General features: G+C 44.9%; 1 protein-coding gene and 1 pseudogene across 3 annotated transcripts in view; one reads left to right on the top strand and one right to left on the bottom strand.

The window, feature by feature from the left end:
- The window catches only part of MORF4L1 (mortality factor 4 like 1), a 23,942-nt gene extending 12,139 nt beyond the window's left edge, over positions 1-11,803 (top strand). For all 3 annotated transcript variants that reach the window (XM_049614389.1, XM_049614388.1, XM_049614390.1), the window contains 9 exons: positions 744-830; positions 1,257-1,337; positions 3,786-3,811; positions 4,762-4,850; positions 5,971-6,072; positions 7,223-7,311; positions 7,801-7,973; positions 8,712-8,796; positions 11,560-11,803. In XM_049614389.1, coding sequence (XP_049470346.1) covers positions 744-830; positions 1,257-1,337; positions 3,786-3,811; positions 4,762-4,850; positions 5,971-6,072; positions 7,223-7,311; positions 7,801-7,973; positions 8,712-8,796; positions 11,560-11,644 — 817 coding nt within the window. In that variant the 3' untranslated portion in view covers positions 11,645-11,803. The remainder of the gene's footprint in view (positions 1-743; positions 831-1,256; positions 1,338-3,785; positions 3,812-4,761; positions 4,851-5,970; positions 6,073-7,222; positions 7,312-7,800; positions 7,974-8,711; positions 8,797-11,559) is intronic.
- On the bottom strand, positions 1,672-2,132 carry LOC125910767 (securin-like; annotated as a pseudogene).
- Positions 11,804-15,728: the final 3,925 nt, after the last annotated feature.

Here is a 15,728-nt window from a genome sequence, read left to right as displayed (position 1 = left end):
AGAGAGAGACAGAGCATGAACGGGGGAGGGGCAGAGAGAGAGGGAGACACAGAATCGGAAACAGGCTCCAGGCTCCGAGCCATCAGCCCAGAGCCCGACGCGGGGCTCGAACTCACGGACCGCGAGATCGTGACCTGGCTGAAGTCGGAGGCTTAACCGACTGCGCCACCCAGGCGCCCCTGGAAGTTAAAATTCTTAAGATCTCTTTATTCTGTAAGGATAATTACCTAAGGACTCTTTTTTTTTTTTTTTCTCTTTAGAGAGAGAGGGCGCAGGGCACAAGTGAGCCAGGGGCAGAGAGAAGGATCAGAGAGAGAAGCGGGGCTCACCCAAAGTGGGATTCGAGGTCACCTGAAGCGGGGCTCGAGCTCATGAACTGTGAGATCAGGACCTGAGCAGAAGTCAGATGCTTAGGGACTGAGCCACCCAGGCGTCTCTGCTTAGGGACTCTTAATGTTAAGTGCCATACTGTACTCGTTTTAAGAAAGGATTTGAATAATCTGTTTTTGGAATCTGGCAGTTAAGGTTTAGGGTGCTGCTTTTGAGGATATAGTTTCTTTCTCTTACAGCACAGATTTTCACTGGATTTTCATTTCAGTTGAGAACGAATTTGTAGTCCCAATTAATTAAATCTCAGAGAAATCCAGAGTCTTGCCTCTTGGATCTCTACAAGTAATTGGAGGCAGGGTCTGAATAGTAGTAAAAATGTCTTTGAATGATAATTTAACTTTTGTCTTTTACAGTTGGGATGAATGGGTTCCAGAAAGCAGAGTACTCAAGTACGTGGACACCAATCTGCAGAAACAGCGAGAACTTCAAAAAGCCAATCAGTAAGTTTGTTTTGGCAACATGAGTAGGAAGAGAAATGTCTGTACATTAGTTCTGGGAAGTGGAATGAACAGTAGAAATCCTGTGGCCTGCCTGCCAAAAAAAATGATTCTTGGTACCTGTCAGCTGCCGTGTTGTGGCTTTGACTTCAATCACAGAAGCCTTTCCTAGAAAAAAGGAAGGAGTAGCAGACCAGTCATTTCTAGTCTGTCCATAGAGTTAGGTAGGAAGCAGCAGGATGTTGGAAATTTCTGTAGTTGGAAATGCACTGTGATCTTGTTGGCTCCCGGACTCTGTGGGAGTTCTACTTGGGAAGGGCACAGGGATCTCAGTTTGAATATAAATTTCAAAATGGGATCAAGCTGGCACAATTATTTTTCCATGTAAGTACTCATTTGATGACAACTTCATTGGAATTCTCTTTGAAGGGAGCAGTATGCAGAGGGGAAGATGAGAGGCGCTGCCCCAGGGAAGAAGACCGCCGGCCTGCAGCAGAAAAGTGTTGAAGTGTAAGCAGACCTGTTTTAATTTGGCGTATCGTTATGGAAGTGATCGTTCTAGAAGTGAGCTTCAAGCTCCATATACCCATTGTCCTGTATTAGAGTTCATTGAAAATGGAACCTGGAACATTTCAACTTGAAAAATGCCAATGAGCACTCCTTTCTCAAGCGTTCAGTTGTTTGAAAATACATAATAATTACATATCCCTTAATTTCCCTTAGCAGGTTTTCTACCCTCCTCCCCATTTGTTTTATGGTGAAATATACATAACATACAGTTTACCTCTAACTCATTTTTAGGTGTATAATTCAGCAGCATTGAATACACTCACAACCCCTTTTTTTTTTTTTTTTTAAGGAAGAGTCTATTAAAGAATTGCTTTATTAATACAAAACGTACAAACTATTAGGTGCTAAGAAATTCAGATATCTAAGTCATAGCAAAACAGGTGGCAATTCAACATCCAGGGTCGACAGAACGGTTGGAGACTGCCACAGATTAGATTCCCATGGTTGAGAGGGCATCTTCAGAGGTGAAGGGGGGCCCAGGTGTAACAGCTTTTCAAGTTCCCTCTCCTCATCAAGGATCATGAGAGGCACTCCATTCAAGGGGAGGTGTGCAATCTGGTGCTCTGCAAGCAGGTCAAAACTCTCAAAATCTAAAGGATTGAAGGGAAGGAATTTTTCTATTTCAGGATAGGTGTCATCCGAGGCTGGAACAGTGCTTTTTGCTTTAACAGTCTTCTCAGTTACCTTTTTGGCAGAGAAGGGCTTGGAGAAAGGACTGCAAACAACACCAGCAGTTTAGTATGTGAAATCTGTTGCATAGGTTGAGAAATTAGCTTGCTTATTAACATAAGCAAGAAGGTTGAAACAAGAATGTCAGAGTCTGTTGTTGGGATTCATTCAAGTATAGTTTATAGATGTTAAGAGTTAGGGTTAGTTGTCCGTGTTTTTTCGTTGTTTTTATGGTAGAATGAGTGGGTCAGGAATGTGTGTGTAAAAGCTCTTGGTCGCTCTTGGTCCTCACATGTTCGTTCGTTGTTTTTTTTTTTTTTTTTTTTTTTTTAATGCTTATTTTTGAGAGAGAGAGAGAGACAGAGTGCGAACAGGGGAGGGGCAGAGAGAGAGGGAGACACAGAATCTGAAGCAGGCTCTGGGCTCCCAGCTGTCAGCACAGAGCCGGACACAGGGCTCAAACTCATGAATGGTGAGATCATGGCCTGAGCCGAAGTCAGACGCTTGACCGACTGAGCCACCCAGGCGCCCCGGTCCTCACATGTTCTTGACATCAATTAAGTAAAAGTTCATAGTTTAGTCTGACCCAGAAATACTGTTCAGACTGAACACAGATACTTGTGTTCCAGAAGTTAAACTTAGAGAAACAGGAAAAAACCTGTACTTTCAGATAGATGGCCAGCTTTTTGTATTTGTAACGGAACATAAGTTAATTTGAGTTGTAAAATGAACCTTCTGCTCTAAATTAGATGAGTAAAGTTAATAACTTATAAATACTTAAAAAAAAAATTTTTTTTAATGTTTATTTTATTTTAGAGAGAGACAGAGCACGAGTAGGGGAGGGGCAGAGAGAGAGGGAGACACAGAACCTGAAGCAGGAAGCAGGCTCCAGGCTCCGAGCGGTCAGCACAGAGCCGGACGCAGGGCTCAAACTCCTGAACCGCGAGGTCATGACCTGAGCCAAAGTCGGTTGCTTAACCAACTGAGCCACCCAGGTGCCCCTATAAATACTTTCTAAAGCTGTAGAAGGGTCAGCATACTCCAGTGTTACGGTTGGGTCTCACCAGATAGAGTCCATAATCTTGGGCTTTTTGCAAACCATTTCCTTGCATTCTGTAAGTAGTTGTATGTGGAATTAAAATGAGTAGTTTACTGTTTGCCGGTTGGTAAATAAACGAGTGAAGTTGCTATTGGAGATGATGACTAAGAGGAAGGAGACATTGGTTTCAGAAGGAAAGAGCTTGTTAGGTGTCAAAAAGGAAGGACTATGTACTAGGGAGAAATAGGGTGGAACATTGTGGGCCAGTGAGGGTGGAACATACACATTTACCAGTTCGCTGAACATACACATTCACCAGTTTACTGAAGTAACGGCGAATGTTGACTTTTGGAACTTGGATTTTGTGGAACGAATAGGGTAACATAAACTACAGTATGGTTATAACTTACATGCCGTGAGCTTATAAATTAAGAGTATAATCCTAGAAGTCTCCCGATGTGGTTTTGGTTTATTTTTCTGTTATATGGAGGGAGGTGTGAATTTAGCCAACTGTCACTGAAAATTCTTAATGTCTGAGCAGGGAAACTATATTTACAGCCTGATCTTCCCATCCAAGGCAGTGTTTCTCTATGAACTTAACCCTGGTAAAAGGGAACGTATGGGGGCGGGTGTACTAGCAGTAATCACATGTTTTTCTTTTTTTTTCCTTCTCCTTTTAGGAAAACCAAAAAGAACAAACAGAAAAGTAAGAATATTAACTTGGTTAAAAATAATTATTTTACCTTCATAACATTTACATTTTGAAATCAGTGTTAAGCTTTAAGAGTTACAAAGTTTTGAGAGTAAGCTTATCATGTTTGGTGATCTCAAAGATGAGTCACAACAGTGTACATAGTTAGGTACATAGTAGTAGAGAGCCAACTTTGAGGATTCTTTTTATAATGGAAAAACCTTGTAAGCATTTATTATTTTCATGTTCTTTAGTCTTAGTCATTGGGAAGATAGTATTTTTTAATAAATGTAAGATAATGTTGCTAAATGTTACTTATTTAATTTTTTTTTTGATGTTTTTTTTTTTATTTTTTTTTTTAATTTTTTTTTTATCTTTTTTTTTTTTTTTTGTGACAAAGAGAGACAGAGCATGAGCGGGGGAGGGGCAGAGAGAGAGGGAGACACAGAATCGGAAACAGGCTCCAGGCTCCGAGCCATCAGCCCAGAGCCTGACGTGGGGCTCGAACTCACGGACCGCGAGATCGTGACCTGGCTGAAGTCGGACGCTTAACCGACTGCGCCACCCAGGCGCCCCTGATGTTTATTTTTGAGAGAGACAGAATGCGAGTGGGTTGGGGCAGGGAGAGAGGGTGGCACAGAATCTGAAGCAGGCTGCGGGCTCCGAGCTGTCAGCACAGAGCCTGACGCGGGGCTCGAACTCACGAGCTGTGAGATCATGGCCTGACCCAAAGTCGGACGCTCAACTGACTGAGCCACCCAGGCGCCCCACTAAATGTTACTTTATGCTAAATGATAGAACAATTTATAAAAGTTGTATTTTTGGTAGGACTACGATTCTTTAGATTCAGGTAACACCTGTGTAATGGAAAAATAAGAAAGAGGGTTTATCGGGAAACTATTTTCCTTAAGAGTGTCTCCTGTATTAAGCCAAGAACCTCCTGTTCTTGTCCTGCATGTGTCTAGCACCTGGAAATGGAGATGGTGGCAGTACCAGCGAGACACCTCAGCCTCCTCGCAAGAAAAGGGCCCGAGTGGATCCTACCGTTGAGAATGTGAGTTTTTAACATTACGAATAGCATGTTAGTGTTTCTAGTCTGTGCAATAAAATAATCAGAACTTCAGTCTTGCAAACATTGTTAACATGGTTAACTACTGCGATGAAAACATTCCTCTTTTTTGGATTAAGGATTTTTTTTTTATACATCTTCTGTTTTACATGTAGCTCTGCATGTGTCCCTGCTGTGTATGTCCTCCCCAGCTCATCATCAAATATTCGTCTGTAAGCTCTATGTTCATGTACAGGACTAAATATTTCATTGGTATTCGACTGTATAGACTTACGAGTTCACGTTAAATGGTTTAGTATGTCCCAAGATGATTTAATAAACCCATAACAAATGCCACAGAAGCTTTATCTAGCCTGCATATATGTGTGTGTGAATATGAGTTTAGAATTCTTAAGTGATAAAATGTCTTGTTTGTGATTTCCAAAATTAGGAATTTGGAAGTGTGGTTTTAATTTTCAACTGACAGTTATATTTCTGAAGCTGAGGTTAGGAAGCAATGGTATACTCCTAAAGAGTGTATGTTTTGAAAATAGGCAACTTCAGGCAGTTATTGAAGACTTCATTAGAAGTCAGGACACTTAATTTTATGTATAAAGAAGTAACTTTAATCTGTATGGGATAGTCCTTGGCTATTAAGAGAAGCTTCTTTTCTCCCAGCAGCTTAGCTGTAGGGATTTTTCATTTACGATTTTTGAAATGCCAACTCTGGCAGTCCATTTGAGTACTTGAACTAATTCAGGGGAGCCTGGGTGGGTTCAGTTGGTTGAGCGTCCAACTCTTGATTTCAACTCAGGTCATGATCCCAGCCCAGGGTTGTGGGATCAAGGCCCAAGCTGGGCTTCAGATTAGGCTCCAAGCTGACAGTGCAGAGGCCGCCCTGCTTGGGATTCCCTTCCTCCCTCTCCCTCCCTCCCTCCCTTGTTCCCTTCCTCTTCTCCTGCCCCTTCTGTGTGTGCTTACTCGCTCTCTCTGTAAAATTAAAAAATAAAACATAACATATACGTATGTACTTGGTGCCTCTAAATATTGAGAAAAACCCTGAATTTTGGTGTTGCTATTGAGCGAGAAAAGACAGATTTTTAATGCCCTTCCCTTTTCTGTTCAGGAGGAAACATTCATGAACAGAGTTGAAGTGAAAGTAAAGATTCCTGAAGAATTAAAACCGTGGCTTGTTGATGATTGGGACTTAATTACCCGGCAAAAACAGGTACCTTGAAAGCTACACAGATTGTAACCTGTAGGGTATGTTCTTGCTGATGTGGAAACAGATTTTAAGGAAAAAATTGTATAGACTTGGCTCTTGAAGGGGTGTGATTGATGAATATTATTTTAATTCAGAGACTGAATAGTTTGATCATCAGAAGGCATGTCTTGGAAAGGATAGAAGAAATCCTTGAATTTTTAGCGAGAATAGGTGGCAATAACTCGGTTTTGGAGCTTTCTAGGATAGGAAGCCCTGAAAACTGGTAAAGATGAAGTAGCACGTGGTTTCTGTTCTGTCACTGAAAATGGGGTGTCCTCACGTGGTGCTGCTGCTGCTGGGCTGTAGGAAGCACACAGTTCTCTGCCAAGTATTCATGGCCTCCCAGACAACCTGAGTGTTCTGGCCGAGACGTGTGGTTGCTAGCGGAAAGGAAATCGGGGCTTTGTGAGGTACGTGTGTGACATTGCAAGAGTGCGGTCCTAGACCTCAAGTGGAGAACTTTATAGGACAGATGCACCAAGTACTTAGAATGAGCAGCATGGGCGGGAGTGGGGGTGTGAAGATTTGGGGATAAGGAGACTTAGGAGACCTCCATCATGTACAGATGTGGACTCTGTTTGGTTCTTGATTCGGTTCTGGAGCTGAACTACTGCGTTCAAACCTTGGCTTTACCACTTAGAGTTTGGACAGGTTACTCGGCCTCGGTAGGTCTCTGCCTCACACTGAAGATGTGAGCACGACCTCAGAGTTCACGTATGCTTCAAGCGGGGTGTGGCACATGGTACACACAGGGTACATAATGACGGTGTCTTGGAGGTGCATTTCTGCGTGGTGCATTCCCTCCGTAGTGAATGGTGTGTGTGTTTGTGTGTGTGTGTGTGTGTGTGTGTGTGTGTGTGTGTGTGTCCGACAGATGCCAGTCTTGAGAGCTGTGGTGTCCAGTACGGCAGCTGCTGGTCACATTTTTGGCTCCTTCCTTGAAATTAATAAAAATTTTTAGTTCCTTAGCCACATTACGCATGTTTTAAGTGCTGGAGAGTGCCATTTCCTGTTTTGTAATACTGTTAGGTGGTCTTTTATTGCCTTAAGACTTTTCCGTTGTAATTTTCCTGTAAAAAGAACACTAGTATTCAGGTGTATTTTTTTTCCACAGCTGTTTTATCTTCCTGCCAAGAAGAACGTGGATTCCATTCTAGAGGATTATGCAAATTACAAGAAATCTCGAGGAAACACAGATAATAAGTAAGAATATACAAATCTTTCAAGTGCATAGAAAGACATTAAGTATTCTTCTTTCCAAATCTTAATCTTTTGAAACGTCCACTTCCTCTAAATGCCATCAGAAACTAGCAAAATAGAATTTCATTGGTTTGACCTGGAGTTTGGTTGGCAAACTTTTTCCTGAAAGGGCAGATGGTAAACATTTAGGTAAAAGTGAAGCTATTAGGTGTTAAGTGCATAATATAACCATTTAAAATACAGTTGTTTGAAAATGTAAAAGCCATTCTCAGCCTGAAGGCCGTGGTTTACTTAGCACCGGTTTGTTTTTGGAATTGATTTCTCTTGTGCTTTTGTTTAAATCTCTTGTTTAAAAAAACCTGTCGGGTAAAAATTCATCGTCATTAGTTCAGCCTTCGACTCCGGTCCCTTGCTCCTGTATGGGTCGAATCAATCCCCGTTTCTCAGTTGTCCGTGACCTGCTTCGCAAGTACACGTCTCTCTGTTTGTCAGGGAGTACGCCGTGAACGAGGTGGTGGCCGGCATAAAGGAGTACTTCAACGTGATGCTGGGGACTCAGCTGCTCTACAAATTTGAGAGGCCGCAGTACGCGGAGATTCTCGCAGACCACCCGGACGCGCCCATGTCCCAAGTGTACGGGGCGCCACATCTACTGAGATTGTTCGGTAATGTGCCATTGAGGAAAAAACTTTTTTCTTTGGGTTTTTGGTAGTTTTGTCTTTCCTAATGAATCTGAAGTGGTTACAGAAAATAACATTCTAAAATACTCCATTTCAATTTGAGCTTTTTATTGAAAATGTTATCTAAATCTGTTTCAAAGTTAGCATCTCTGAGATCATGTTTTGTTCGTTAAGCTCCTACTTTTTTCATTATCGTTTTTTATTTATTTTTGGGACAGAGAGAGACAGAGCATGAATGGGGGAGGGGCAGAGAGAGAGGGAGACACAGAATCGGAAACAGGCTCCAGGCTCCGAGCCATCAGCCCAGAGCCTGACTCGGGGCTCGAACTCACGGACCGCGAGATCGTGACCTGGCTGAAGTCGGACGCTTAACCGACTGCGCCACCCAGGCGCCCCTGAGATCATGTATTTTAAAAGAATCTGTGATGCGGGCGCCTGGGGGGCTCAGTTGGTTGAGCGTCCGACTTCGGCTCAAGTCCTGATCTCGCGGTTCGTGGGTCTGGGCCCCGCATCGGGCTCTGTGTTGACCGCTCGGAGCCTGGAACCTGCTTCCGATTCTGTGTCTCCCTCTCTTTCTCTCTGCCCCTCCCCTACTCGTGCTCTGTCTCTCAAAATAAATGTTAAAAAAAATTTTAAAGGAATCTGTGATGATTGTGTTAGGTCACGTAATGCCCGCGGTGCCCCCTTGGATGTAATTTTGACTACATTATTTTATCTCCACAGTACGAATTGGAGCCATGTTGGCCTATACTCCTCTGGACGAGAAGAGTCTTGCATTGTTGCTGAATTATCTTCATGATTTCCTAAAGTAAGTGTAACAGTATGCCTGAAATCGGAAACATGAATTAGTACAGTGCCCCGAAACTGGCTCTGACCTGTCAGCACTGTAGATCATAGCACGTGGGAAGACACGAGTAAACGGGACAGAGCGGTACAGGAGTGAGTAGAGATGTCCGTGGGACACGAGTGCGATGTGGACCACCGTGCATGGTGGAGCAGCGCCTTGGAGCCGTTGGGGAAAGACGGGGACCACTGGCTAGTGTTCTGGAAGGAAACCATCAGATCCACACTTTCTGTCAGGCAGTGAAATTCTAGATGAATCACAAGTTTAAGTCTAACATTGAAACTATTAAGATCAAGAAGAGTGGTAATATTTTTGTTATTTTTATAGTGAGAAAAGTCTTTGTAAATAGTAAAATCGGGGTTTGGCTGGCTCAGTCGGTTAAGTGACGCTTGATCTCAGCTCAGGTCATGATCCCAGGGTCATCCAGGGTTGGGAGTTGGAGCCCCGCGTCATTGGGCTCTGTGCTGACAGTGTGGAGCCTGCTTGAGATTCTCGCTCTCCCTCTCTCCCCCACTTCCCAACTTTTGCACACCCGTGTCCTCTGTCTCTGTCTCTCTCAAAAGAAATAAACTTCAACAAAACAAATATTAAACTCTATATAGGAGGGGCACCTGGGTGGCTCAGTTGGTTGAGCATCCGACTTCGGCTCAGGTCATGATCTCATAGTTCATGAGTTTGAACCCTGCGTCGGGCTCTGTGCTGACAGCCTGGGGCCTGGAGCCTGCTTCGGATTCTGTGTCTCCCTCTCTCTCTGTTCCTCCCCTGCTCACACTCTGTCTGTCTCTCAAGGATAAATAAAGATTTAAAAAAAATTTCTTTTAACTCAATATAGGAAATTATGTAAAAAGTTAAAATTCTGTGATAAAGTAGTAACACACGAAGAAGAATTTTTAATAAAGATGATCAGACCAGTGAAAAGTAGGACATTGGGATTTCACAGAACTGGCAATAGGGGGGCTGTCAGAAATGCGTTCAGTGTCCGACGATCCAAATAGCTGTGTCTCAGTGGCTGCGATTGAACGTACTGAGGAAAAGGGCCGTCCTGGTTTCTTCACCTTTTTAGAGGGCATTTTGGCAGTGCCTGTTGAAAGTTCAAGTGGGAACTTAGCTGGTAGAAATGCTTAAGTGCACAAAGATTTCCAAATACATGAGGCTTTAAAATGTATGTGTATAACAAAAATTTTTAAGTGTTTGCTTATTTTGAGAGCACGTGAGCAGTGGAGGGGCAGAGAGAGAGAGGGAGAGAGAATCCCAAGCGGGCTCCCGACTGCAGGTTCGGAACCCGATGAAGGGGTCAAAGCCAGGAACCGTGACATCATGCGTGACCCGAGCTGAGATCAAGAGTCAGATGCTTAACTGACTGAGCCACCCAGGCGCCCCTAGACTCTGTGTGTATAATAATGAAGAATTCTAAACAGCCAAGCTGCTGTTGAAGGCATGTCGGTCCGATCAGGGAAGATTCCCATGTCGTGTCCACTTACGAAAATCAAGTTGCTCTGAAGAGTATTTGTGTGGTACAATTCTCGTTCATGGAGAAACATCCTTAGTGTTTGGAAAAGACCTAGAAAAGTGTGGATCATACCAAAAAGTGGGTTATTTCTTGGGCATAGTTTTGGGAGGGAAGGTCATGTGTTTCTGTATTTGAATTTTCTTAAAATGATACCATGTATTTTATAATTCTAAAACCGCAGCACATGCTCGCAAATCTATAGTCCTTGCTCTACTAGTGAGACGTAGAGTCCTCTCTTTGCCTCGGTTTCTTTGTGAAATAAACGTACTATTTACTTGATACTTCATTTCAGGTCCCTTTGATTTTTATGGTGTTCATTTCAAATTTAAACTTGAAAGTGTCACTTTCTGAATCTGTATTTAATGTAATGAATTTCAAAGAGCTAGGGAAAACATCTAGACGTTCTTTTTTCTTTCAGTGTTTATTTTTGGAGGGGGTAGGGTGGAGGAGGGGCGGGGGGGCGGGGGACACAATCTGAAGCAACTCCAGGCTCTGAGCTGTCCTCACAGAGCCCAACGTAGGGCTCGAACTCACGAACTGTGAGATCATGATCTGAGCGGAAGTCAGACACTTAACCCACTGAGCCACCCAGGCGCCCCTAGATGTTGTTTTAGGATACATTTGTGGGGCGCCTGGGTGGCTCAGTGGGTTAAGCATCTGACTCTTGATTTTAGCTCAGGTCGTGATCTCCCGATTGAGGAGTTCGAGCCCCACATCAGGCTTTGTGCTGACGGCACGGAGACTGCTTGGGATTCTCTCTCTCTCTCTCTCTCTCTCTCTCTCTCTCTCTGTCTCTCTCTGTCTCTCTCTCTCTCTCTGTCTCTCTCTCTCTCTCTCTCTCTCTCTCTCTGTCTCTGTCTCTGTCTCTGTCTCCCTTTCCCCCCGCCCCCCCTCCCCTACGCTCACTTCTCACTTTCAATAAATAAACTTAAAAAAAAAAAGGATACATTTGTTTTGAGAAGATAGTCCAAGCTGTCAAGTTGGTATTCTGAAGACAGCCAGCTATTCCTGTTTTGAAATGGGAGAGCAACTCTGGACCTTTACGCATTGTTGTTTGGTCCATAACCCTGACTGAGTTGTAACTCTGGTTTCACTGTGAGGTTGCCATGATTTTAGTATATTTTAGGAGAAATTGTTTTGTGCAGCTCTGTGCCTTGATTTGGATCAAGGTGTGCGATTCTTTTTCGTCTCTGTAATGAATAATGTTTTATTTTTAGATACCTGGCAAAGAATTCTGCAACCTTGTTTAGTGCCAGCGATTATGAAGTCGCCCCGCCTGAGTACCATCGGAAAGCTGTGTGAGGCGAGGCGCTGACGCTGTTTGGATTTCTGTAAACACAGTTTTGTTTAGTCCTCCTCTTGTACAAATGATGTACTTTGCAAATGTTAGTGTATAACAGAATTGATGTTTGTTTTCTGTTTGATCTTAAACAGAGAAAATAAAAGGGGTTATAGCTCCTTTTTTCTTTTCTTTTTTTTTCATTTCAAAGTCGCTACCAGTGTATTCAGTGATGGACGACGAGAGACATACTGTAGAGTGTTTTATTGCCTAGTCGACAAAGCTGCTTTTGAATGCTGGTGGTTCTATCCCTTTGACACTCCGCACTTTTATAATATGTGTTAATGCTGTATGACAAACTGCTCTGATTCCTAGTGCCAAAGGTTCGATTCAGTGTATATACCTGAACACGCTCATCCGTCTGTGCTCCTTTTTTTATGGTGCTTAAAGTAAAGAGCCCATCCTACAGGCCGTCCATGCTGTTCCTTAGGCATCGTCCCTTTGCTCCGATTGTTGAAGAATGGTGGCTTGTTTCATGGTTTTGTATTTGTGTCTAATGCACGTGTTAACATGATAGACGCAATGCGTTGTGTAGCTACAGTTTTCTGGAAAAGCCAATCTTTTAGGAATTGTTTTTCAGATCTTCAATAAATTTTTTCTTTAAATTTCAAAGAGCAATGTGCTTGTGTGGGTACATTTTGAGACCTCTGTACTGTGTATCCCTTTTCACGTCTAGGCAGTGGTACTTCAGGGAGCAGGGAGGTGTTCGATTTTCTTGTTTGGCCTTTTATGGAAGGAGGTGGTTGGCTGCAGCATCTCCCTCTCATCCACGGAAGCTTTGGCAATTTGCTCTCGAGTTCTCGCTGAGGAGTTAGAGAGCCACAGGACCGTTTCTCTGCTTTTTGTAGACTCTTGTTAATCTTGAGCAGTAAGGGAAGTTTTACAACTGTGACCTCTTGCTTTCTCGTTATTTTAAGATGTTCACTGACATTCACAGGGCCTAAAATCCAGGGTTTTCTTTATCAGACATTAACTTCTCCCCACCTATGTAAATGGAGTGGAAGAACGGAGCAGCAAAGGGTGCCTGGGTGCCTCTGGGTCCAGCGTGGATCACGATCTCTCCGTTTGTGAGTCTGAGCCCTGCTTCAGGCTCTGGGCTCTGTGCTGGGATCCTTTCTCCCCAGCCCCTCCCCTGCTTGTGCTCTTTCTCCCAAAATAAACTTAAAAAGGAGCAGAGCATTGATAGGTCTACCTGGTGACACTACAGGCATTTTGAGTAGGTTTTCATTTACTAGTTGTTGTTTTTTGTTTTGTTTTTTTTAAAGTAAGCTTCATTCACGCCCAGCACAGGAGCCCAAGGTGGGGCTTGAACTCACCACCCTGAGATCATGACCTGAGCTGATCAGGACCAAAAGTCAGAGGCTCAACTGAGTCACCCAGGTGCCCCCATATGCTAGTAATTCTTAAGGTGGTTCCAGAACATGATGTGCAGTGGTCAGAGGAGCTCGAATAAAATCTAATCAAGATGATCCTGAACTGATAGTTATTAATTGATGCTTACCGAAAAACGAAAGTGTTCATGTTAAAATCTTTTTTTTTAGTTGAAGTACAATTGACCTGTTAGTTTTACATGTACAACACAGTGATTTTGTATTTGTATACATTGTGAAGTGATCACCACAGTTAGGTCTAGTTAACATCCACCATACGTGTTTATACAAACTTTTTAAAAACATTTTGTTCTAATAGTTTTTTAAACCTAGGTCTTTGTTTCCAAACGTCTGTGCGCCCCCGCCGTGGAGACTTCTGGACCAGCTTCCCTCGCGAGGCAGTCTAGAATCCCTTAGTCTTAAGTGTGTTCCTTGAACTAGGAACTGAACCCACTGGCAGGACAGGAGCAGGCCTTGTCGCTTTCACTTCCTCTCCCTCGTTCCTGCCGTGACTTCGGTGTTCGGGACTCTTTATAAGTAGCGCGTCACTTCTTAAAGGCAGCAGTTTCCAAGTCGTTGGTGAAACGGCAGGTTTTGGTCCTGCATTGGCACGGTCTTCGGACCTGACGGACGTGTGTGTGTAAGACCGCGCCCGTGGAGCGATGGGCTCCGGTCGTGTGCCGGCCCCGGGGCTGCGTCGTCTGGCTGTGACCGCGTCCCCGGCGCCCAGTGCAGCAGTGTTGGCGGCACCTTGTTCACGGGTTCACGCTTTGACTTGTATCTGTCTTCTCGTGGTGGGATTGCCCAGGTTTTGACATTGTTTCCTCAGAATGGAGAAACTTTGCTCCTTCTTACCACCCACCACCCCTCACCCCGTCTTTGCCTTTACGGAGCATGATTTTTGTGCAGCCCCGTCCTGCCGTGTCTCCTGGGCATTCGTTCATAATAGCTGCTCCCGTTTAGTGTCTGTTACAAACAGGAAGTGAAGGTTCTGCAGGGGAAGGAACTTGCCCAACACCCCCCACCCCCAGGCCACCCCCCACTCCCCCACCAGGCATGCCTCTGTTGGCCGATGGCATCGGTTACCACATGCTCCCCACACACCGTGTGCCTTTCCCACGGGCCTCTTTGCCGTCGGTTACAGAGCGTGTTTTCCATGGTGTCCTGGCCTTAACCCGCCACCACCAGTCTCTGCCCCTGCACGGGTCCCTTCTCCTGCCACTTCCTTCCTTAGCACTAGTGTTCTCCTGTTCGGTAGTGATTGAGTTTCCGACGTGCGGTCAGGTTGGGTTAAGGGCCAAGCTCTGGAGACAACCCCTTCCCTTGCCGTGCTCTGCTTCAGCCACTTCGAAAATTCTTCTGACCTTGCTGTGACGTTCAGCAGCTGAATAAAAGAGCGAGTGGAGAAGAGTATCACGGCAGATCAGCGGGTGTTGCAGTGCAGTAGCCGGCGATCTGAAATTGCTCTCGCCGCAGACCCCGCAGATCCCTAGAAACGCAAGGTGAAATAAAACCCTAAAAATCATAGGTGAGCACAAAAAGGAGAGACACAAAGCTGAGTGTCCCCAGAGTTTGCCCCCAGTGTAGTTCGCACAGAGAAACCACGTAGGAAATACCTTTAGTGATAGTTAGAGAAACAGTTGTGAACACGAGAAAAGGAACAAGGTAGACGTTTAAAGAGCCCATTAGATGGGGCGCCTGGGTGGCGCAGTCGGTTAAGCCTCCGACTTCAGCCAGGTCACGATCTCGCGGTCCGTGAGTTCGAGCCCCGCGTCAGGCTCTGGGCTGATGGCTCGGAGCCTGGAGCCTGTTTCCGATTCTGTGTCTCCCTCTCTCTCTGCTCCTCCCCCGTTCATGCTCTGTCTCTCTCTGTCCCAAAAATAAAAAACGTTGAAAAAAAAAAAAATAAATAAAGAGCCCATTAGAAAGCGACACAGTTGGTGATGGAGGCGGCCTCCCGCTGGGGGTTCTTGGAAACCACCTCTGCTTGAGGGCCTGGGCCCAGCAGGCGGGGTGGGGGGTGGGGGGGGCTTGAGGGGCCAGCCCCCTGAGGGGGACGGTCCGACGGGTGCTTGGAAGCCCGAGTGAAGGCCTGCTCTTGTCCTGCAGGTGCTTGTCCGGGGCAGGGGGCGGGGTGGGCTTGACAGTCTTGGGCCGAGGAATGTGACTTGTAGTCTGGGTCCGCCAAGAATCAGGGCCCCGCGAGGTTATACCTTAAGGTTCTGGGAGGAGACATAACTGTTTCTTGTAAATAACACGTGCAATGCATCATTACCTGAGAGAATGAAGAATAAAAAAAGCATCGTGGGGCGCCTGGGGTGGCTCAGTCGACTGAGCATCCGACTTCGGTTCGGGTCATGATCTCACGGTTCGTGAGTTCGAGCCCTGCATTGGTCTCACTGCTGTTGGCCTGTCAGCACAGAGCCTGCTTCGGATTCTCTGTCCCCCTCTCTTTGCCCCTCCCCCACGTGTGTGCTCCCAAAGATAAATGTTAAAAAAAAAAACAAAAAACATTGAGAAAAGTCAGGGTATGAGCTCTTGGATTCAGTTTCCTTTTCACAAAGAACAAGCACCCTGAGGCCGATTCACAAGACTCCTGCAGACGTGGGAGTCACCAAGACACTTGAACTCTACCTTCAGAGAGAGAGGAGTCGCGATCTTCAGAGAGGGGTTTCGG

This window comes from Panthera uncia, assembly GCF_023721935.1.
Source record: "Panthera uncia isolate 11264 chromosome B3 unlocalized genomic scaffold, Puncia_PCG_1.0 HiC_scaffold_2, whole genome shotgun sequence".
Taxonomy (NCBI): domain Eukaryota; kingdom Metazoa; phylum Chordata; class Mammalia; order Carnivora; family Felidae; genus Panthera; species Panthera uncia.
The sequence above is the reverse complement of the archived record's forward strand: the minus strand, read 5'-3'. Positions and strand labels throughout refer to the sequence as shown.